At 38.3% G+C, this 24703-nt stretch overlaps 1 protein-coding gene across 5 annotated transcripts in view; it reads left to right on the top strand.

The window, feature by feature from the left end:
• The window catches only part of TGFBR1 (transforming growth factor beta receptor 1), a 57457-nt gene extending 34425 nt beyond the window's left edge, over positions 1 to 23032 (top strand). For 4 of the 5 annotated variants that reach the window (XM_058694786.1, XM_058694782.1, XM_058694784.1 and 1 more), the window contains 6 exons: positions 3591 to 3821; positions 8020 to 8187; positions 9811 to 9967; positions 12056 to 12180; positions 13650 to 13780; positions 18509 to 23032. In XM_058694786.1, coding sequence (XP_058550769.1) covers positions 3591 to 3821; positions 8020 to 8187; positions 9811 to 9967; positions 12056 to 12180; positions 13650 to 13780; positions 18509 to 18634 — 938 coding nt within the window. In that variant the 3' untranslated portion in view covers positions 18635 to 23032. The other variant, XM_058694785.1, reaches the window with a different exon arrangement.
• Positions 23033 to 24703: the final 1671 nt, after the last annotated feature.

Raw genomic sequence — 24703 nt, 5'->3', positions numbered from 1 at the left:
TCTTTGGGCCGGAGTGCTAAGAGGAATGGAGAGAGCTTGTTTTAAGGCTTCTCTGGGGTTTTCCACTGATTCTGAGTATAGTCCAGAGGGTTCCCAAGGAACATCTGGCTCATTCTAGAAGTCACCCTAGACCAAAAAACTATGATAAGCAAAGACCAAAGTCACAGAAAATCAGAGTGGCTACAAATCATTTGGAATTCCTTATTGCCATACTTCCTGCATAGCGGTAATGTATCAGGCCTCAAGGGGAATAAGCCCACCTAAAGCATTAGAAGAAGTTGCTGTCTGCATGGCAGCTGATTTCTGAATAAGAATACATTTATTAACCTTTTAAGATACAGACATGAAGTAAAGAATGAAATTCTTCTTTTTCCATTTTATCTGTATTTCTAGATACATCGGGAACTAAAACTCTGCTGTCTGAAACTTTCTTTCTCTCCTTTTATGCTCCACCCTGCAAAAACTGGTCTACACTGTTTGCTAGCCCTGTGGCTTTGGGCAGTTAGCTGATGTCTCATGCCCAAGTTATTTTATCTTTAAAATGAAAGTAATGAACCCTGCCCTCTGCACGTCATTGGATTGTTGTGAGGTTCAAATGAGACAAGATGTTCTGATAAATTGTAGTTAGGTCCAAATGACAGGTGTTACTCTTATTGGAAAGGTATTTGGAAGAAGAATCTGACATGCAGTATAATTTGCTGCATTACAAAAAAAAAAAAAAAAACATAGTTGAAGGCCTCCTTTCCCTGTCATAGTTCATTATGTGCTGAATAGCCTCCAAATTTATTGAGACAGAAGCTATCTTATGTAGAATGATAGCAGAAAATGCCACTCGTTTACCTTCTATTCATTATTAAAGCCTTAGTCTCATGCATGGGACTCGTGACTGTGAGTAAAATGTCTTTACATAAAAGCCTTTTTAGCCCTTTCACTCACTGAGAAAAGAAGAAACTAATCATTTCATGTTATGAATTCATATGTTCATTATTCAGTACCATGACCATAATGGAGGAAAGGCCTGATCTCTGTTTCTCAAAAACTGTGTCTTTAACTTGGAAACCGTGGGCAGCTCTACCCCTGAAGCTAGCCTGATCCCTGTTGCGTTCATTTGAATCACAGGCTGTATGTGGGCCCTTATTTAAGCTGTCATTAGATTGTAAACTATGTGTGAGCATGTGCGTGTGCCAGTTTGGGGAAGAGAGTAAGTCTCTTAGGCCACTGTTCATTATGTCTTGTTCATGCTTATGGTCTCTTAGAATGTACGTGGTTGTTCCGGTCTCGTTTTTCTCCTTTGCTGCATGTGAAGCTGCTTGGACCCTGTCTGCATATGGATGTTTCTCACAAGCATTTCTAAGGATACAGAAGAGGAAAGCAGATAACACAGAGATTTGAGTTAGGCCTGTTTCTTTTTCTCTTTAGAAGAAAATTATTACTTTTTAAAAATGCTCACTTATTCATACAGGTTGTGGTAACTAAATATAGATAATATGACAGATCTAGATTTGGTTTTGAATTTTAGTTTGGGATCTAGAATGCAGTGATGATGGGGAGACAAAAACTTCCCCCTTTCTTGACTGTATCATTTACATGAGGCCTGAATGTGTTAGACGTTTTCATCCTTCCCATTTGCAGTTCCCCTTTCTCTTGTACTCCTTGCCTTTTTTTTTTTTTAAAGTTTGTCTGTTTTGAGAGAGAGAGAGAGAGAGAGAGAGAGAGTAGGTGAGGGGCAGAGAGAGAGGAAAAGAGAGCATTGCAAGCAGGCTCCAAGCTCAGTGCAGAGCCTGATGTGGGACTCAGTCCCACAACTGTGAGATCATGACCTGAGCCGAAATCACAAGCCTGCCATTTAACCAACTGAGCCACCCAGGTGCCTATCCTTGCCTTTCTAACTCCCAGAGTCGCTTCCTGAAGTTAACTCTTAAGTATACTTTATATCTTTAGACGTGTGACCCCATTCAAAGGCTTTAAGAAAATCTAAATAACATAACTAAGAATTGATTATTCATAATATTAAAGAGCTCCTTGATTTAAATAAGAAATTTTCACAGATCTATTTTTAGCTAGCAGCCTCCTTATCAACAAAAACAATTGCTTATAATTAGACTGCTAACTACTTTGCAATAGGTGGGGAGGATAAAGAGCAAGGAGAGAAAAGGACCCATTTGAGAAACTTCTAGATGAAAAGAGGAAAAACTTTCTGGTCACTTTAAAGCAAAAACTTAATGTTCTGATTAATAAGCATTTTATACTAGGAAACCAAGAGAGCACATATTTTCATTTACTATCATTGGATTAATTTGGTCTACCAAGCAATTCTAAATATAGATTATAAATTACATAAATTTACGTGTATAGGTCATATAAATAAAATACAAGTGTAGAACATAGTTTAAACTGGTATTTTTACTGTTAGGGTCAGTATAATTTAAGATGACATTTCCTTAGTCCATAGGGGATGTGATATTAAGTGAATTGGAATAGTTCCAAATACAGTGTTACTTAAATGTTGTAGTGATAAATCCTTTTCTGTAAATGAGTGAGTGTGGCAATATTTTAAAAATACATATTTTAGAGTAGGGCATGTTCAGATGGTGAAATAATGCCAATGTCCCATCACCAAGTTATAAGTTACTTGGCATCGTTCTTTAAGATACTAATGTTGCCTAGGCAGCCAGTTCCTAGCAAGTAAGTTGCTTGTCTTGAAATGGTTCCTGTGATAATTTTTACTGATTTATTAAAACCAGTATGGATTGGGGCGCCTGGGTGGCTCAGTCGGTTAAGCGTCCAACTTCGGCTCAGGTCATGATCTCGCGTCCGTGAGTTCAAGCCCCGCGTCGGGCTCTGTGCTGACTGCTCAGAGCCTGGAGCCTGTTTCAGATTCTGTGTCTCCCTCTCTCTCTGACGCTCCCCTGTTCATGCTCTGTCTGTCTCTCTGTCTCAAAAATAAATAAACGTTACAAAAAAATTTAAAAAAAAACCCAGTATGGATTGTACATACTGATTTTATGTTTCTTGTGTTCACATACTTTTCTTCTCCCGTCAATAAAACCATTACTACATTCATCCTTCTAAGATAAGATCTTTAAATTACTTCTCCTCATTCCCCTCATGGGCCCTTTTCAGAAATTTTTAATAGTTCCTGTTTTATCCACAGCTCTCATTGGTCATCTTGGGCTCAACATACAGTACTCGTCATACTCTGTGGACAGCTTCCCTTCTCTTCCATTGCTTTACCATGTCCATCCCCGTCTGTGTGTCCAAGCTGGTTCTGTAAACATCCATTCATTTTCCTCTTCTACCTCTGCTTGAATATTCCTCCTACCTAAATTCTTAGCTCCTCTTATCCTTTGGTCCTATCCCTTCTGTAAAGGACAGTCAAAATTCAATTTAGTGTACAAAGTCTACCTGGACCCTCTAGGCAGGAGTTTCTAGATTCTTATATTATATTTATTATTTTCATTTTAAATATGAATTGTTGTTTTTGTAAATAAAGTCTGTGTCTCCCAGTGAGACTGTAAGCTCCTTAAAGATAGAGCTGTAAGAGTTATTCTGTTCCTGAGTCACTCTTTAATGCCTATGCTTATCTTTAGGTTTACCATTGCTCGTTCAGAGAACAATTGCAAGAACTATTGTGTTACAAGAAAGTATTGGCAAAGGTCGATTTGGAGAAGTTTGGCGGGGAAAATGGCGAGGAGAAGAAGTTGCTGTCAAAATATTCTCCTCTAGAGAAGAACGCTCATGGTTCCGTGAGGCCGAGATTTATCAGACCGTAATGTTACGCCATGAAAACATCTTGGGATTTATAGCGGCAGACAATAAAGGTCAGTAACAGTTCCTTCTCCTTTGAGTAGAATGAAATCTACTTGAGCCTTTCCACAAATATGGCTACTAAACATTGTCAGATTTGGTGAGAAATCAATGTTTGCCATACAGATTAGACCCATTAAGTCAAATAGAATATATTAGAAGCCTTTAGAAACTGGAACTTCTTAAAGATTTTCTTGACTCTTGACTACATGTTTCTAAATCTCTAATTGTTTTTATAAATATAAAGAGCAATGTATATTTTTAAAAAGCGATGTTCTTTTTTTCTAGGCAGTTAGTTATTGAGTATAGTCATAACATAGAAAAAATTTTATAAACTCTGGTTGCTCAAAATTGAGATGAGATAGGATAGAGCCCAGAGATCTGTTTCCTTTAAATTTCCTCATGACTGTTAGGGCATTCTGATCTATACTAATGACCGTATTTATAGGAAGAGTGAAAATAACTGCTCAGTGTATTTTGTGTTTTAAATTGCCAGGGGCTAAGTAGCCTTTCAAATAAATAAAATAAACTTTTAAATAAACTCAGTTAAATAGAGAAATAGTTTGTCCAAGACCACCTTGCCTATTGGTGATCATTCGGACGCTTTCTTGCCTGTGGCACAGACCCGATGCCGCAGGAAGCAAAGAAGCCACGTCAGTGGAGAGTCAGAATGAGTGTGACTGCAAGCAGTGGCTTCAGAATGTCCTTCGCCTACTGTCTTGACTTCAGTTACTACTGTCGTGTCCACTGTTCCTGCTTCCGTAGATTCATCAGAGACTTGTGTTAGAGCTCCTGTCATCCCAACCCAGAATCAGATGTACTTCCCAGCTTTCCTACTTTTAAAAAAGTTATCATTTTCTTGTTTAGATTGACCAGAACCATAGTCCTCTTTTTCATCCTCTCCCTTCCAGTTTTCCTCAACAGTATTTCTTCAGAATATTAAGTGTTGATGATTTTTCCTTTTGCTTCTCTGAATTTTCAAACTTATTTGCAGTAAGCATTTATTACTTGGGTTGTTTTGATTTGTTTTTAGTTTTCAGTTTTAGAAATTTTCTGGTATATAGAAAAGTGAAGTGAGTAGAGTATAATGAATGCCTGTCACTTAGCTTCAACAGTGATTGTTAGCTCATTGCCTCACATTTGATCTCTGATTCCACCTCCTGCCTCTGTCTGAATTATTTGAGGCCAAAGACATGATAATGGATATTTTCTCTATAAAAATTTTTAATTTTCATCTTTAGATTAAGGAATCTTTAATGAAACATGACCACACGACCATTGTCACTTTTTAAAATGTCATCAGGTATCTAGTCACTTTGAAATTTCTGCATCTGTCTTTTTTTTTTTTTTTAAATAATTGGTCATTCACTTTACGAATAACTTGAGTTCACACATTGCACTTGTCACTTTGTGTCACTTTAGTCCACACAATGCGTTTGGTTGATAATTATCTTAGATTTAAAATTGCTTAAAACTTAAACTTAAAATTGCTATGTTCCCTCTTAATCTTTTTTTTTCTTCTTGAAGTTTATTTGTTGAAGAAACTGGACTGTTTGTCCTGTCTGGCTCATTCTGGACTCTGTTGATTGAGTTTCCATAGTATCTCAGAACTTGCTCCTTGTAGTTAGAATTAGAGACTGAATCTAATTACATTTTATTGGTTTCTTGGTGATATTGTATACCTTCCTGTATATTGTATACTTCCTATGTATCACATCAGGAGGCATATAATGTTTGATTATGTCTTTTTTGTGACTTAGGGGTAGTGATGGGTGTGATGGATGTAGGCAGTGATTTATCAGTGGTTACTACCAGTTCCATATTACTTACCTTAAAAACAGATAAAAGCAGTGATCATTGTTTGACCAAGTCCTTCATTTTCATTTTCTTCTGCCTTTTACGTCATTTAGCTTCCTCTCCAACCCTTAAAAGGACCTTAAAAATAATGTTCCGTGACTAGATTTTCTGTCATTTCTTATTTCTTAGTAGTTGTCTTTGTTTTCTAAAACCCTTCTTACTGATTCCTATGAGAGCTCTATGTCTACGAACAATAATTGCTCCTTTGAAGAACTTACCCACATGCATAGTTTCTAACTTGGCTGTGGTGGTTGCTTTCAAATCTGTATTTTGGGGCTCTAAATGCACCCAGGCCCAACCTGTTTTAGGCGTATTTCAAGTTGCAAACACACTGGCACACGCTGCCCTTGCTCTGTGCCCTGGCCTTTCTCTTCCTGGTTGCTCAGGCCGTAGCCAAGCTTGTGCTGTCCTCTGGTGGTCAACATGGGAACTGGCTGCCCCTGCTGCATCTTTCCTGCCCTCTCCTCTTTTCTTTGTCAGGGGTTAATGGACTTTGCCCAGAACCTAGTCCATCCACACCAATTCCCTTCTCCTTTATCCTTATCCCCCTGAATTAGTTAATTCCACCTGAGACAGTCCTTTATATTGCTCAGCCTCTTCCTTCTCCCTCTTCTGCCTTTCTTGCTAATTACCTCAGAAAACCTCCCTTTCTTCCATCTGCCTGTGTTCCTATTTGTCAGCCTTTCAGAATTCAGTCTTGATTAGTAAGTATGCAGGTCAAGGTAGTGATGCATCCGTGTCAAGAGAAAGAAAAACGTGTAAGTTTGAATAGAATTCGTTTGTACAGTTTATGAAGAACAGTTTATAAAGAACTAGTGTCATGAATATCTAAATTCTTTTGGAAAGTACCCAGAAATCCCCTCTAGAATCTTCTGAAAATACCTTTCTTATTCTCTTCTAATCAGAGTTGCTTTCCTTCAAGTAAAAACCTTCAAAATATAGATGCTGTTTTATGTCAGTTGTGTGGGTTTTTTTTTTTTTTTTTTTTTTTTTTACAACCAGTAGGGTAGGAAACATCACATTTACAAAAATTCTTTTAGTTTCTCATTTTTTAGGGGGAGAGAGCGAGCATAAGTGGGGGAGGGGGGCAGAGGGAGACAGAGAATCTTAGGCAGGCTCCATGCTCAGCATGGAGCCTGACGCCGGGTATGATCCCATGACCCCAGGATCATGACCTGAGTTGAAATCAAGAGTCGGACCCTCTACTGATTGAGCCACCCAGGTGTCTCAGGAAACAGGAAACAGCCTATTTTAAGTTCCTGTGTGCCATGCGTTACACTAACTGCTTAACTAATTATCTTATATTTTAAATTTTAACACTTTTGCAAAAGTAAGGTATTCTTGCTGTGTAAAAGAAGAAACAGAGGCTCATTGGTTACAAAACTTATCTGAGGTCACATAATCCATAACAACAAGGCCCTGGCTTTCACTCCAGGTCAGAATGACTCCAAGCCTGCATGTTTTACTGAATTGTGCTACCTCCTAGTATTGTCGTAATGCGTGATTTCACGAAATATGTGATTTTCTTGCTACTTTTAGGTTAAATAGGCTTTTGTGGACCAGCCTAGCCCGGAAGCCTAGCCAGAATCTTTACCATGATTCCCATGGGAAAACACATTTCAAATCCATGTATCAGTTTACAAGCAACCTTTTTGAAATACATATTACTAGTTGTCAAGGTTCAGAATCACCTTATGTAAAACTGGGTTCAGCCCTAGCTTTTTTCCTCTGGACGTTTTAGTTCCTGTCTCTGCTTTCCCATGTGTCAGTGGGAAGTACCACAATTTTTATATTTTTTTGTAAGCTGTAAACCTTGGGTTCATAATCCTCTTATCTGGCTTCTTTGTGAACTGAAGGTACAGTCTGTGATAAAGCTTGCATTTCTTCATTTAAGCTCACAGTCAGTTTTGTCCTGTACTATTCCATTCCTACTGTGGCCACACTAGGCTCCAGATACTTCCCATCTTCCTTCCTCTCATTTCCCTGCTCCTTCCAAAAACAACCATCGAGCACCTAACCTGAACCAGACATTTTTCTAGCCACTAAGGAGTCCCCGCTCTGTTACTGTCTGTGTAGGTTCAAGGTCACCATTTTGGAACTATGACTCCTTATCTCTTAAGTGGGATTAGTTATCCTTGCCTTATCTCAAGACTAGGGGGCTTACTCAGAGTATCTGAAAGATATGTATGTAAAAGTATAAGACAGACAAAACATGAAGGAAATAATATGCACACTTAGGGTACCATCATCATATGTTACAGTTGTGGATTTCAAGAGTAAAAAGTGGTAACTTTTGAATTGATAAATCTTAAATGTTCTACAACCCATCTGAAGCATTGTTATTCTACTCTATAGACAACGGTACATGGACTCAGCTCTGGTTGGTGTCAGATTATCATGAGCATGGATCCCTTTTTGATTATTTGAACAGATACACAGTGACCGTGGAAGGAATGATAAAACTCGCTTTGTCCACAGCAAGTGGACTTGCCCATCTTCACATGGAGATTGTTGGTACCCAAGGTAACGCCAAGTAATTCTGTTATTTAAGCTTTAAATTCCCCTGAATCTAATGTCTGTTAGAAAATTTTTGTGACAGGTCAGCCTAAGTGGAGATGTTTAAAATGAGGTTTTAAATGAAATTATTTTATCTTTCTGTTGAAAATCTCAGGTGGAATTAGCAATATAGGAATTTGTTTAGAGATTCTCTAGTCATTGTGGCACCACTGACGTGCTCGTGAGTTCTTAAAAGTGGCATGTAGTCTTGTGATTTTGAGGATCTTCATTTTAGAATTAAAGTCTAAAAGAATGTATTTTTATGTGTAGTATCAAATGTAATGTGAAAGATGCTTTATAAAAATTAACATGCTATCTAATATTATCTGGCCATCTAATAATCATATATAACCCTGAGATAAGGAGACTGCATGAGACAGTTTATAGTTGAAAAATTTTAGTTACGAAATTGTTGTGGTATGATTTTTATGCCATGTAGGATATCAGATGCCAGTATCTCTCTCTCCTGTAGAGATTCTACACTTGCCATCACTCCGCACTTTACTGCACACATGCTATTTCACATCTTAGCCTCATCTTTGTAATTATTATTGTTGTTGATTGTACCAGCTCCACTGAGTTATAATTCACGTATCATACAATTCACCCATTTTAAGTGTATGGCTCAGTTTTTAGTGTATTCACAGAGTTGTGAATCACTGCAGTCAATTTTAGAACATTTTTCATCACTCCGGAAAGAAATACTGTGCCCATAGCAGTCGCTCCCCAGTTCCTCCCAAACTCCTTAGTGGCTGGCTTCTTTCTCTTAACGTATTTTCAAGGTTCATCCATGTTGTAGCACATATCAGTGCTTCATTCCTTTTTATGGCCAAATAGTATTCTGTTGTTTGGACGTACCACATCTACCCATCAGTTGATGGACACTTGGGTTGTTTCCACTTTTGGCTGTTGTGAGTAATGCTGCCATGAACATTGGTGTACGCTTTTTTTATTTTATTTTTTTTTGTGTGGGCATATATTTTCAGTTCTCTTACACAGTGGAATTATTGGATTATATAGTAATTGATGGTGTTGGGGCACTGCCAGACTGTGACGATTTTTTCCGAAGTGGCTGTACCTTTTTACATTCCTGCCAGCAATGGAGGAGGGTTCTAGGGTTTCCACACTGTAATTATGATTTTTTAATAGCATGTCTTCCCGTGGTTAGTATTAAAGGTTGTGAATCTAAAACTGAGTACATTACAGTTGGGAGGTAGATGAAGTGATGTAGATATTTGGTTCTTAGACTGAAATATCAGTCTGTGACTAGTGTTCTGTAAATAATTCATGAGATGTCAACAAACTAACGTCTTTAACCCCTAGGCTTCGAGTTGTTAGACTTACAGTTTTTGAGCACCATCTTTTAGAGAATCTTATTTTTTCTATGTTTTTTGAAGAAATGTGATTTCAGCAACTTTTGGTATAATGACTTGCTTGGGGTTGTTGAGTAACTGTCCAGGTATTGTGGATGATGCGGGCTGAGATGCTTTGACACTGCGCTGGGACAGGAGTAGAGGCTTTGAACCTAAAGGTGAGAATTGTGACTGGTATCACCTTTTAAATAATCACGTTTAATTTTTGTTTCTTTAGGGAAACCAGCCATTGCTCATAGAGATTTGAAGTCCAAGAATATCTTAGTAAAGAAGAATGGAACTTGCTGCATTGCAGACTTAGGACTGGCAGTAAGACACGATTCAGCCACAGATACGATTGATATTGCTCCAAACCACAGAGTGGGAACAAAAAGGTATACTTGTGAATAGTATGTAATACCTTCTGAAATCAACTTCTTTTTCATTGCCTTCTCATTTGTATATACGTATCTTCTGAAACTCAAACCTGTACTTTATTAGATTGCCCACAGGTAGAAGATCTCATGGTCTTGCCTGCTCTGAAGCCAAGGTTACCTGACTTTAAAAGATGCCTGCTGATGAAAGGTGGCCCTTCCAGAATATTATCATTAGTTATATTAATTATAATAACAATATTAGCTGACGATAATAGGCTGCCCAGTATGTGCCAATCATTTTAATGGGTCTTGTATATATATCATCTCAGTTAATGCTCTCCTTATATGCTGTACTGTAGCTAGCCCAACCATTTCCTTATTTTATTATTTTTAAAAAATGTTTATTTATTTTGAGAGAAAGAGAGAGCAGGGGAGGGGCAGAGAGAGAGGGAGAGATAGAATCCCAAGCAGTCTCTGTGCTGTTTGCACAGAGCCCAGCATGGGGTCCAATCCCACAGACTTCAAGATTGTGACCTAAGCCAGAATCGGGAGTCAGATACTTAACAGCTGAGCCACTCAGGTGCCCCCATTTTCTTATTTTTAGTTCCTGAGAATACACCTTTCTTTCTTCCTCAGAATTTTTGCATGTGCTGTTTCCCTGATTTGTCCTCACCCTTCCTTTCTCATAGGAAGCCTTTCCTCGACAGTGAAGTGCCCTTACCAAGGGCTCTCAGCAGGCTGAACCTGGATGGTTAAGGCACTTAGCACATTGTAATTCTCCATTTATCTGTCTGTATATTCCACTGGATGGCAAGCTGCTTGAGAGCAGCCTTGGATTCCCAGTATCCGTTACAGTGCTTAATACAGAGCAGGTCTTCAGTAAACATTTGTTGAATCCATGAATTTCAAAAGAACATAACTAGGTAGGTGTCCTTATCCTCATTTCATAGATGAGGAAACAGCCCCATGGAAGTTAAATAATGAGGCCTGCCTCATAAGGATGGTAACCTGAAGAGCTGAGATATGAACCTCGGCCTTTCTGACCCAAAAGGCCTTACTCTATATCACAGCATGTTGCCACAACATATGTTCACACTACTGCCTCGGCTTTGGATAGAGCCAAGCTTCATTCTGTCTCAGTTGTATCTGTGATTTCTGGATTCAACAGGGACTCTCAGAACTTTTGACTTAGGGTCCAGGACAGTGGTTGCTGCAGATCAGGTCTTCGTGGATCCTGATCTCTAACTTTAGTAGGCTTTTTAAAACTTGAAAACCCTACAATGTGGCATCAATAGGAGGACTGGCGGGAGCCTGGGTGGCCCAGTTGGTTAAGTGTCTGACTTGATTTCGGCTCAGTTCATGAGTTTGAGCCCCACATCGGGCTCTGCACTGACAGTGTGGAGCCTGCCTGGGATTCTGTCTCCCTTTCTCTCTGCCCCTCCCCCACTTGCTCTCTAAAAAATAGGAGGACTGGCATTCATTTTTTCCTATTATTTTGTTCCCTGGATTATGTCTTTGTCCTTCCTTTCATCCTCTTCTAGTGAGAAGATTTCTAGATTAAAATGTATGGTCCCTGCATGGTACTTGACAAAGTAGGTGGTATATGTTAGGACATTTATCATAGTCATGGTTATTATGTGTGTGTCTTTCATTGGAAACTAAGATCATTAAGGCAGATAGCATGAAATTGCTGTTTCAACTTTTCATGGGATTTAGTTAACATCAGTAATTTTCAAATCAGTATGGATATTTAATATTTTTGAGGGTAATATGATCTTAGTTATGTAATTTTGTATGTATATGTCCATATATATAGAGAGAGATCTGCAAGGATGTTGATCAAAGTGTTAACACTGGGTGGTAGTAATGGAATGATTTTTTACTTTGTACTTTATGAACTTTGGGAAAATTTCTATAAGAAGTGTGAATCATTTTAAAAAGTAGCAGAACCATGCTAAAAGGGAAGAAAAATCTCAGAGGTAATACTGGTAATACTGATTTATTTTATTTTATTTTTTTAATTCTCAGGAGAAAAAAAATCTATGAAAGAGTTCAAAAGTATTGTGGCCACCATTACATAAAGTAAAATGCTGACTTCTTTTTTAGGTACATGGCCCCCGAAGTTCTAGATGATTCCATAAACATGAAACACTTTGAATCCTTCAAACGTGCTGACATCTATGCAATGGGCTTAGTATTCTGGGAAATAGCTCGACGATGTTCCATTGGTGGTAAATTTCTCCCCCTCCCCCATTAGTTTGTCATGAACAGAGAAGCTGTTCAGGGATAGCCTTGTTTTTTTTTTTTAATTAAAAAAATTTTTGTTTAATGTTTATTAATTTTTGAGAGAAAGAGTGTGAGAGGGGGAGGGACAGAGAGAGAGAGAGAGAGAGAGAGAGACAGAATCCAAAGCAGGCTCCAGGCTCTGAGCTATCAGCACAGAGCCTGACACAGGGCTTGAACCCATGAACTGTGAGATCACGACCTGCGCTGAGGTCAGACACGTAACCGACTGAGCCATCCAGGTGCCCCTAGCCTTTTTTTATTGAGTGTAATTACACATATCAGCAGTGATCACTGAGAGTGCCAAAGAAAATAAAGGAGATAAAATCTGTGGTGAGAGAAAATGACATGACACACTTATTCTACTGTATTCTTTTTCTATTTTCCATTTAAATCTTGGGGAGCATCAGAAACCAAGCCCTTGTTATCTTGACATATAGTTATTTAGAGTGGATGACTACTTGAGAGGCCACCCAGGAAGCTGTTTCTAAATTATAACTGGGTCAAACTCATTTCCCCCCCTGAGATTGTGGGTATTTTGTCCAACTTCATAGCTGGAAGTTACAAATACAGAATACAGTTATATCACCCTTACACTATGTTTTAAACTAAGTTTTAACTTAGGTTTAGTTTTAGATTGAGAAACTCCCATATTTACTTGAGGAATAGTTTCTTATCCTTGGGGGCCCAGGCTTGGTTGAGACTAGGGTCTCAAGTTTATGTAACAGTAAGAGGGGGAGCATGTCTCTTACAGTGAAGAGGACAGATCCAAGTAGAGGTAAAGGACTTGCACCTCCGATTTGCTTGTAGGATTTACATCTCCGAGGTAGAGTGTAGATCCCTGTGCCAAGTGAGAGGGTAAGCGCTCACAGAATAAAAACTCTCATTTTTTGTACCATAGGGTTCTATAGGAAACTGTCAATCTGGTCAACATAGCTCATGGTTAACCATCGTCAAAATAGCCTTTGATGGGGCGCCTGGGTGGCTCAGTCAGTTAAGCGTCTGACTTCGGCTCAGGTCGTGATCTCGTGGTCCGTGAGTTTGAGCCTCGTGTCAGGCTCTGTGCTGACAGCTCAGAACCTGTTTCAGATTCTGCGTCTCCCTCTCTCTCTGACCCTCCCCCGTTCATGCTCTGTCTCTGTCTGTCTCAAAAATAAATAAATGTTAAAAAAAAATAGCCTTTGCTGATCCCATGGTGATATTTAGTTGCAAGCTGTACTGGACCCAGTACCAACTCAGAAAGATGGGTTGCTGATGCAGATGTGGATGAGACAGACCAAGCCATAAGCACTTAGCTAATTCATGAATGGAACCCTGAATAGGACTCTCAGGTGTTCCTTTTCTGTCTGGACAAAGAATGGTCTGGCATTATCAATAAATTCTTCAAAATTGTTGTTGTTGTTTTTAACCAATATAGGAATTCATGAAGATTACCAGCTGCCTTATTATGATCTTGTACCTTCTGATCCATCAGTTGAAGAAATGAGGAAAGTTGTTTGTGAACAGAAGTTAAGGCCAAATATTCCAAACAGATGGCAGAGTTGTGAAGTGAGTATTTCTTTTGGATACTATACAATTTTCTAAACTGTTTCTGCTTGTTAAGTGGAAATTTGCCTCTTTTTTTTTAAGGAAAATAGACACAAGAATTTTCTTTCTTCCTTCCTTCCTTCCTTCCTTCCTTCCTTCCTTCCTTCCTTCCTTCCTTCCTTCCTTTCTTTTTTTTTTTTTCATGGCAATTAAACCAGTGAGTGAAAAACAGTTTTCATGTTCAATCTCAAGTCCATCAAAAGGGCCATGGAACATTTGCAGAGGCTGTCAGTGTATCAGAATAGTGTTTAAATCTACCAATGAACCAAGGCATCTGCATTTTATTTTATCTACCTATTTTGCTATCTGTCTTTTACATGGAGTGTTTAATCCTAATGCACTTACCGGTCTGGTGGAATTTAAGTTCACCATCTCTCTCTCTCTCTCTTTTTTTTTTTTTTTTGATAAGTACATTCCTTAATCTCTATCACCTATTTAACCCATACCCCCATCCACTGGCCCTTTGGTAAACATCAGTTTGTTTTCTGTATTTAAGAGTCTATTTCTTGGTTGTCTCTCATTTTTTTTCTTGTCTTGTTTCTTAAATTCCACATACGCGTGAGAGCATATGGTATTTGTCCTTCTCTGGTTGACTTATCTCACTTAGCATTATATCCTCTAGATCCACCCATGTTGTTACAAATGGCAAGATTTCATTCTTTTTTGTGACTGAATAATATTTATCCATTGGTTGCTTCCATAGTTTAGCTATTGTAAATAATGGTGCAATAAATGTAGGGGTACATGTATCCCTTTCAATTAGTGTTTTTTGTAGTTTTGAGGTAAATACCCAGTAGTGCAATTCCTGGATCGTAGGGTGGTTCACTTTTTAATTTTGGGGGGAATTTCCATACTATTTTCCAAAATGGCTACACCAGTGTGCATTCCCACCAGTAGTGCAAGAGGGTTCTTTTTTCTTCACACCCTCACCAATGCTTGTTTCTGGTTTTTGATTTTAACCATTCTGACAGGTGTGAGGTGATAGCTTATTGTAGTTTTGATTTGCGTTTCTCTGATGATGAGTGATGTTGAGCATCTTGTGTTTGTAGTCATCTGTATATCTTCTTTGAGAAATGTCTATTCATTTCTTCTGTCCATTTTTTAATTGGATTATTTTGGGGGGTATATAGTTGTATCAGTTCTTTATATATTTTGGATACTAACCCTTTATCAGATATGTCATTTAAAAATATCCTCTCCCATTAGTTTTGTTGATTATTTCCTTTGGTGTGCAGGTTTTTATTTTGATGTAATCCCAATAGTTTATTTTTGCTTTTATTTCCCTTGCCTCAGGCGACATATCTAGAAAAATGTTGCTACAGCCAATATCAGAGATAATTACTGCCCATCCTTTCTTCAAGAATTTTTATGGTTTCAAGTCTTACATTTAGGTCTTTAATCCATTTTGAGTTTATTTTTGTGCATGATGAAAGAAAGTGGTACAGTTTCATTCTTTTGCATGTGACTGTCCAGTGTTCCCAACACCATTTGTCTTTTTCCGATTGTGTATTCATTCCTGCTTTGTTGATTAATTGGCCAAATAATTATAGGTATACTTCTTGGTTTTCTGCCCTATTCTTTTGATCTCTATGTGTCTATTTTTAGGCCAGTACCATACTATTTGAATTACTACCACTTTGTTATATAAGTTAAAATCTGGAACTGTGATACTTCCAGTTTGGTTTTTTTGTTTTTGTTTTTGTTTTTCCTTCAAGATAGCTTTGACTGTTTAGAGTCTTTTGTGGTTCCATACAAATTTTAGGATTGTTTGTTCTAGTTCTATGAAAATGCTATTGGTATTTTGAGAGGGATTACATGAAATGTATAGATTGCTTTGCGTAGTATAGACATTTTAACAATATTTGTTCTTCCATCCCATGAACATGGAATGTCTTTCCATTTCTTTGTATCATCTTGAACTTCCTTCATCAGTGTTTTATAGTTTTTAGAGTATAGGTCTTTTACCTCTTGGGTTGAGTTTATTCCGAAATATTTTATTGTTTTCAGTGCAATTGTAAATGGGATTGTTTTCTTAATTTCACTTTCTGCTGCTTCATTATTAGTGTATAGAACTGCAACAGATTTTAAAAAATTTTTTCAAGTCGATTTATTTATTTATTTATTTTGAGAGAGAGAGTGTGAGTGGGGGAGGGCCAGAGAGAGAGAATCCCAAGCAGTTTCTGTATTGTCAGTGCAGAGCCTGGTGAAGGGCCTGATCCCACGAACTGTGAGATCATAACCTGAGCTGAAATCAAGAGTACTTGGAAGTATTCATGCACTCATTAAGTAGAGCACATTATTAAACAGATGGCTTTTTTTTTTTTTTAGAGAAAGAGCGAGAGCCTGAGCGTGAGCTGCGGAGAGGGGCAGAGGGAGAGAGAGAATCTCAAGCAGGCTCCATGCTCAGCGTGGAGCCTGACGTGGGACTTGATCCCACGAACCTGGGATCATGACCTGAGCTGAAAACAAGAGTCAGAAGCTTTAGTTTTACTGAGTCACCCAGGCACCTCTAAACAGATGGCTTTTTAAGCATGAGGAAAAGTTAGCAGTTAACATTAAGAGCACACATGCAATTTGCTGAATTAATGCCATCGCTGTCATTTTTGTTTTTTCTCAATTTGATTAGTTTTATATGTACTTTATACTAATTCAGTCTTACACTTTTCTAGGGTTTTATGAATCTCCTCTCAATAGTTGAAACACAGTAAGAACATGAAACTGATAGAGTAACTGAAGAAATGTCTTGCAAAATCTTCTGATATTTTCCAGTCTGGACTTATAGTTCTCTAGGCCCACTGTGCAGCTTTCCCCTTGGGATATCCCTCACCTTTGGGAGGATTCCCTCACCTGGGATTCCCTTTCCCTTTGTTATGGTGAATATTCTTTCCTGGCTGCATGACTTCCTGTTTCTGGGTTATTCAGTTTCCTCCCTCTTTTAAGTCTCTGCTCAGACGTTACCTTGTTATACCCATTTCAAATATCATCTTCTTTCCCTGGCATATTTTATCTGCTTCCCTAAATGATGTTTCTCCGTAGCACTTACCACTGCCCGTCCATGTATTTTACTTACTTATTAATTATATGCTTTGGCTCTCTAGAATGTGAGCTTTATGAGGGTAGGGATTTTGTCTGTTTGCTCGCTATTGTATCCCCAGTACCTAGGACGGTATCTGGTAGATGGTAGGCTGTCAGTAAATTTATTATTTTGTTGAATGAGTATATGTATGTGATAGGAACTTGATCCTTTTTATCTGGAAACAAATGTTCATTTCTAGAAAATGTCCCTGAAGTATTTCTTTGATTTGTTCCCTTCCATTTTCCTCCATTCTTTTTTTTTTTTTTAAGTTTATTTATTTTGACTGTGAGAAAGCACGAGTGGGAGAGTAGCAGAGACAGAGAGGGAGAGAGAGAATTCCAAGCAGGTACTGCCCTGTCACTGCAGGGCCTGATGTGGGGCTTGAACTCACAAACCATGAGATCATGACCTGAGCTGAAGCCAGGCACTTAACCGACTGAGCCATTCAGGCGCCTCCTCCTCTGTTCTCTTTCTTACAGCCTACTTACGAATGGTAGACGTCTTGAAGAGGCCTTCTAATTTTCTTGTCTTTTCCTCCAGCTCTGGTTTTTTTCTACACTTTCCGGGAGGCTTATCAACTTTTATCTTTTTTTATCAGGTTTATTTTCCAATTCTTCTGTCAAGTTTTTCCAAAGTCAAACAAGAAGCAAAAAAACGATCAATGGTAAATCTAACATGAACATTTTCTTTTATCTCCTTAAGGATATTAATGATAAGTTGTTGATGTTTTCTTCTCTGTACAACTGTTTTTTCCAAGTTGCTTTGTTCTGTATCAGCTTCTGCATTCATATTGCTTTCTCTGGTGTCTAATCAAACTCCTGCTCTCTTCATGTTTAAAAATAGGATGCTAAAAGCCGATGGGAAGCTTTGTGCACATGAAGGGAGCTTATCACCTGTGTGATCTTTAGGGTGATCTAACTGGGTTACTCGCTTGGAGAGCCACTGATGGCAGTATCTTCAGGTCTTTCCACTTGGGCTCGCATTCCCCAGAGAGGACTCTTACAGTCTCTTGCCTGGAGGAGTGTCTACAGGTTGTGGCCTGTGTTTTGGGGAGAAAGCTTATGGTCTTCTCATTTAGTGAGTTGTCAGTATGGAACTTTGCCCCCATGTTCCCCAAGTCAGAGGTCTCTGCTTTACCCTCTCAGATACCAGTCTCTAGTCTTTTGCTGGTGGGGGGCTGCAGTCACCCAACTATGTGATGCTCAGGGAGGGGCAAGGATCTGGGGTTCCAGCTCTTTTGGCTGATCCTGTTTTTAGCTTGCACTTCATCTCAGAGGAACTCAATGCAGTTAATTCCTCGGTTTTTGGGGGCGTTTCAGTGTGAGTCAAGTTCCTTATTTGCCATGTACAACTCTGGTTTAGGATTCAGATTTTTTAGGTCTGCTAATAAGTAAGTCACCCCTTGTCCGTCTGCTTTCCAGCTGCTGACAGCAGTACCCTACTGAAGAGAATTGAGGAGGTTTCTATTCATTTGTTATTACAGATAATGCTGAAACAAACAAAAACTTGAACGTATGTCACTTGGAAAGAAACTGTACAGAGTAAAGATCTAATCCAGATGAATGGAAAGTGGTGCATGCGTTAACTATAATTTTTCTTCTATTTTCTTGCAGGCCTTGAGAGTAATGGCTAAAATTATGAGAGAATGTTGGTATGCCAACGGAGCTGCTAGACTTACAGCTTTGAGGATTAAGAAAACATTGTCACAACTCAGTCAACAGGAAGGCATCAAAATGTAGTTCTGCGGCTTCGCCTGAACTCTGCTTTTCTTCAGATCTGCTCCTGGGTTTTAATTTGGGAGGTCAGCTGTTCTACCTCACTGAGAGGGAATAGAAGGATATTGCTTCCTTTTGCAACAGTGTAATAAGGTCAATGAGAAACTCCCCAGGATTTCTTTGGACCCAGGAAACAGCCATGTGGGTCCTTTCTCTGCACTATGAACACTTCTTTCCCAGGACAGTTACAAAGTGTTGTGTAGTCTACCTTTATTTTTTATTAACACAAAACTTGGTTGTTGTTTTGTTTTTTTAAAGATGATTGCTGATCTTAACTTTAGGTTAACTCTGCTGTGCTGAAGATCATCTTTAAGGGTAAAGGAGCTGGATTGTTGAGTTACACGAAACATTTCTTATTTTTCAAGAAAGTGATTTTATTCCTGGTTAGTACATTCTCAGAGGATTCTGAACCACTAAAGAGTTTCTTGATTCAGACTTTGAATGTACTGGTCTATAATTTTCAGGATCTTAAAACTAACACTTATAAAACTCTTATCTTGAGTCTAAAAATGACCTCATATAGTAGTGAGGAACATAATTTATGCAATTGTATTTTGTATACTATTACTGTTCTTTCACATATTCAGAACATTACATGCCTTCAAAATGGGATTGTACTATACCAGTAAGTGCCGCTTCTGTGTCTTTCTAATGGAGATGAATAGAATTGCTTAAAGTCTGTGTGTCTTAAAACCTGTAGTATTTCAATTCAAGAAGTTTATTTATCTGGGTAGCCCAGACTTTCTCTGTCTAGTTTTTTGGAGGAATTTTTGTAGTATGTCATTTGGTAGTCCATTTTGAAAATGCCTTTCTCCTACCAAAATGTGCTTAAACCACTAAAGAAATGAAGTGGCATTAATTGGTAAATGTTATCATGGTCATATTTGAATATTCTCACTTCAAGCTTTTGCATTTAAATTGTGTTGTCTAAGTATACCTTAAGTCAAGTGGCACTCTAGATGCTTATAGTACTTTAATAATTTAAAACTTGTAGCCTACAGACTAATTTTTCTAAAAGGGAAAATTTGTCTAGCTGCTTGTGAAAAGTTGTGTGGCATTCTGTAAGCCATTTTTTTCTTTATCTGATCAAAGACAGTGTTATTTTTTTAAGAAATGAATTACATTTAAAATTAGGATATGGTTGATGTTAAATAATAGGTTTTTTTCTAGGAAGGTAAAGGTAATTAATAATTTGAATAGCTAACAGGTGTGCAGGAGAGTCACATTCGTTATGTCGGAGTCAGTGTTCAGTGGGCTTTCTGTCTTTGTAACTAAGGTCAGAGTTTGTGTGGTTCTGGAGTCTCACTACCCTTTGAAGAAGGCAGCTTCTAATTCAGTCTTTCCCTTCGTGTGCGCATACTGTGCACAAGTGCTTAATCTCCATGGTTATGTAACGAGTTCAGTACACCCTTGATATTTGGGAGTGGTAGCTAAAGAATATCCTGAGTATAGGTTCTCCATTTACAGATGTTTTTAGTCAAATTAAATGTTTCAAGCAAACTCGTCATGGTCTTCACATTAACTTGAAACTAACTTACAATAACTGGTTTTTACTTCCAGTGCTAAAAGTCCTTTAGGGCTTTTATAATTTTCAGAGTTCTCTTTATCACTGTGATCTTATTCTGACGGGAGAGAAAAAACTATCATAGCAATGAGGCAAGACATTGACTTTATACTGCTATCAGTTTCTAAATGAAAGGGTCAGAATAACCTTTACAGTATTTTGGTCAGTAAGAGATAGTGGCCATTTACACTGACTGGGCTGCATTCTGATAATGTCTTATCTCTTATACATAGAATAAATTTGAAAGACTATTTGGTCTTAAAGCCAAAGTAATTTTAGAATGAATGACATATACATAGGAATTTAGTGTCAATTTCATGTGTTTAAAAACATCATGGGGAAAATGTGCTTAGAGATTAATATTTTGACTCCAAATCTGAGTTTTTTCTGTAGTTACCATGATTTTAATTTTGTCAAAGCAAATGAATGAGTTTGAGGGGTTTGTTTTTATAAATATGTTAGATTTCCTGTTTAATAATCTCTAGCTCTGTGATTATAAGTACCTATTTTTTTTTTTTTTTTTGGGCCATTTCTAAGCCTACCAGATCTGCTTTATGAAATCCAGGGGACCAATGCTAAAACTATTTTTATATAATTTTAAGAACATACCAAAAGTTCTTGTCTGATTTGAAATTGTGATACATAATTTCTCACTTTCCTATAAGGTAAAGTAATCAACTTTTACTGAAGATATTCTTTATTGAATCAAAGATTGAGTTGCAGTTATACTCTTCTTGCCTAAGTGAATAAAATGTACTTTTGGGGAGTCAGGGAATTTTTTTTTTAAGTTGGAGTTTAGTTCTAAATTGGGTTTACTATTGCAGCAAATTCCTTTTTTGGCTAATGAGTTTGATAAACCCCATTTGGCTAATATTGGAAACGGAAGTCACTTAAAAGATGAAATAGATCCTGATTGCTACGGCCATAACTGCAGATAAGTTTGACTAGAGTGTTAATTTTGTCACTCAGAAACACAAGCGTTTGTTTATGCTGCCTGTCTTCAGACGTTCACCTTCCAAGATTAAACTTGGCTTAAAATGTACCTTCAGACCAGTTACCTGTCCACGTCCATTTTGTCAGTACCCTGGAGGACTGGGGATGAGGGAGGTACGACCCGGTGGGGCACAGGTGTCCCCGGTCCTTCCTTTATAACTTCAGCTTAGTTTTCTCAACCGGCCTTCCTGCTGGTCCCTGCTCAGAGACCATTGCCTTGCCGCCACCATGCCCTGCCCATATCCCCTCAGCAGCCTTTTGACTGAATAGCTGCTTTTGGTATCTAAATGATTGATGGAAACGTAGGACGTGCTTCCATTTCTTCGAGTCATGGGGTGTTCCTGGGAGGGCTCTCCCAAGTTGGGAGATTGGGTGGGTGATGGCCCTGCTGGCTGCCTTGTTGTGACTTCAGTTATGGCCAGGGAGTGGGAAGGCAGCAAGGTGGCAGTATGGCAATAGGAGTTGTGCCAGAAGCAGTGGCCGATCCTACCCACTGTAGGACAGGGTAAGGTCTGAAGAAGGGAGCCTGTGATTCTGCTGTAATGATATTGCTCAAGAAGTGCCTCGAGTCAGTGCACAGTGCCATGGCCATCAAGATTTCCAAATTTCAGTTCTCCTTATGACATTTAGTGATCAGCTCATGCGTGAGCTACCTTCTGTTCCCCCTCTACATCGCGAACTGTCCCACTTAGACTGTTTTGTGAAACAAGATGGCCTATTGCCAATTAAAATGCAGAACAAAATCAGTATCCCAGTAGACCTGTCATATCAAGAGGTTATTTTTATCCTTGCACTGAAAGAGTGATTATAAGTCAACTGTTTCTTTTTGTTTCTTGACTGTGACAGTGTTCTGGCTCCAAATGATGGAATTTCCAAACAGTGGTTCTGTTACAGCTTGGCAGGAAATGCCAATTCAGATATTTTTGAGATCCTAAAGAATAGCTCTGGACATGTAATCTGTAGCTTCTTGAGTGTGATTAAGAACGCTGAAATACCCACGGGCCCCTTCCGGCAGTGCTGGTATTCTAAGTCATTCTGAGGATTGTCAGTACATTCAAGCTTTTCCACACCATTATGCAATCTTACTTGTAATTGTAAACTTCTAAGAATGTGGTTAATAATATTCAACCTGTTTCTTAAAACTTAAAAAGAACTTAAGTGAATTTGTTTTTATTTTTTAACAAGATTTATGAATTGAATATCGTGAACCGTGTTTTGATATCCCTTTTTCACCTTGTGCCAATGGAATGGGGTGTTTGATATTTCTTTCTATGTCAAGGAGATGCTTCAAAATGTCAATTGCTTTAAACTTAAATTACCTCTCAAGAGACCAAGGTACATTTACCTCATTGTATATATAATGTTTAATATTTGTCAGAGCATTCTCCAGGTTTGCAGTTTTATTTCTATAAAGTATGAGTGTTATGTTGCTAAATTACTCAAATGGTACTGTATTGTTTATATTTGTACCCCAAATAACATCTTCTATACTCTCTGTTTTCTGTATTTTATTGTATTCGTGCAAAATTCTTTTGGCTTTTACCGGTGTAACCTCTGCCCTTTCAGATGTGTACAGAAAATGTCCATGTAAATTTTCATTTAAGTTGAATGATTTTGAGAAACCTATAAAGAGGAAAGAAAAACAAAGACGACAGTTCCCCAGAAGTTTTTAAAAATTGTATATTGTATTTGTAGTAATATTCTGAATGAGCTGTAAATAGGAAGTAGAAGAGCGATGCTTATGTCGGGTCCTAACACTACAGTAGAGAAGTGGAAGCAATGCAAATAAATGACTTTTTTTTCCCAAGTGCTAGTGGCATCATTTAAAATAAAGTATGTATATTGGACTGAGCCATGCTGATATGAAATGCAGTTGCTATAGACAGATACTAGAATCTTTGGATTATTCCTCAGTACAAGTTGCAACATGGTAACGGGGCTGAGAAGTGCCCACCTGCCTTGAAGGTGCATCCGTGGCGTCCTCCCACATGCGTGGGGGTGCCTGATCTGTCAGGGGATGGGATGGACCTGCCTCCACGTGAACTGCTTATTGTCTCTCACTCCGCAGGTTTGCTAATGTTTTGTTAAAGATGTTACTATTTTGATTCTCAAAGTTTTTTCAGTGATTTTCAGAGGAAATTGAGTGCATCCTCTTTCCTAATTTAAGGATTTGTGAGAATTGGCTTTTTTTTTTTTTTTTTTAAGTCAGTTTGAACAGTTAGTATGCTAACTCGGCCGATAAGGAAACTGAGAAAATAGCAGTGGAGAGAGGTGATGTGGCCCCAAACTCTGGACTAACATTGAGAAAGGTTTTATGGATTGGATTGTTCTTGCGTTAAACACTGTCACTTCAGTTCAAAGACTGGATTTAGGGATTTTTTTTTTCTTTCTCTATACTAAGGAAGACACATCACCAGGATGTAGCGCTTTTATTGAAAGATGGAAAAAAGTAAAGTTATTTTTAAAATACAGATTCAGAGAAACAGCAGAACTAGCTTTATACTGGTCTCTTCTATTTTGGAAAAAGTGTTTTTACGTATGTGGCCTCCCGGACATATCTTGTAGCTCTTCACCGTCTGTTTGGCTTTACCGCTGAGGATTTACAAAAGAGTGGGGCTACTCTGAAAGACAAGAAAATCTTGATGTTATAAAAGGTAAGGCCGAGTCATGCAGGGCTCAGCCCTGCATATTTTTTCAGAATTGGGAAAGAAACTATATTAAATCATTACGGAAAAAAAAAAAGGATTCTTTATGAGAGCTAAAGAGAAATAGAGAAAGTAAGAAACTTAAGAGAACTATTTTCTTTCCTGTTAGAAGGAATAGAATTATAAAGGGGGATTGGCAACTTAAGTATTTCAAAAGGGAAAGGGGAAAGAGACCATTGACGGAGGGTACAGAAAAATAGGAAGTAAAGGGGAGTATTGGCATGGACCAGTAATGAAATGTGCACATGTCATAGGCAGCACTAAAACACTGGGATCTTGATGTTGTGGTAGATGGTGTGCAGGAAAGTCTAGTTCTTTGTTAGAGGTGTGGTTGATAGACTATTTGGTAACGTTAGACATTTTATTTTTTCAAAGGAATCTTTATTTTATTTATTTAGAGAGTGCAGAGGAGAGGGGCAAGGGGAGAGAGAATCCCAAGCAGGCTCTGCACTGTCAGCATGGAGCCCAAGGTGGAGCTCAATCCCACGAACTGTGAGATCATGACCTGAGCTGAAATCAAGAGTCATACGCTTAACTGACTGAGCCACCCAGGCACCCCCGTCCTAGTGTTAGACCTTTTAAAAGGAAAAACTGTGGGAAGGGTTATGGATGTCAACCATAAAGTAAAGTTAGAGCTGCTGCTTGGCACCCCAGATACCTAGAAGAGGAGTCAGGTGGTCATTGGATTCATAAACTGATATACATGTGGGCATTCAGCGAGTGATGGATTAAATGCACTTTTGAGATTTAATTCCAGATGTGCAGAGATCG

This window comes from Neofelis nebulosa, chromosome 12, assembly GCF_028018385.1.
Source record: "Neofelis nebulosa isolate mNeoNeb1 chromosome 12, mNeoNeb1.pri, whole genome shotgun sequence".
Taxonomy (NCBI): Eukaryota; Metazoa; Chordata; class Mammalia; order Carnivora; family Felidae; genus Neofelis; species Neofelis nebulosa.
Note: the sequence above shows the minus strand (reverse complement) of the source record. Positions and strands in the feature narration are given on the sequence as shown.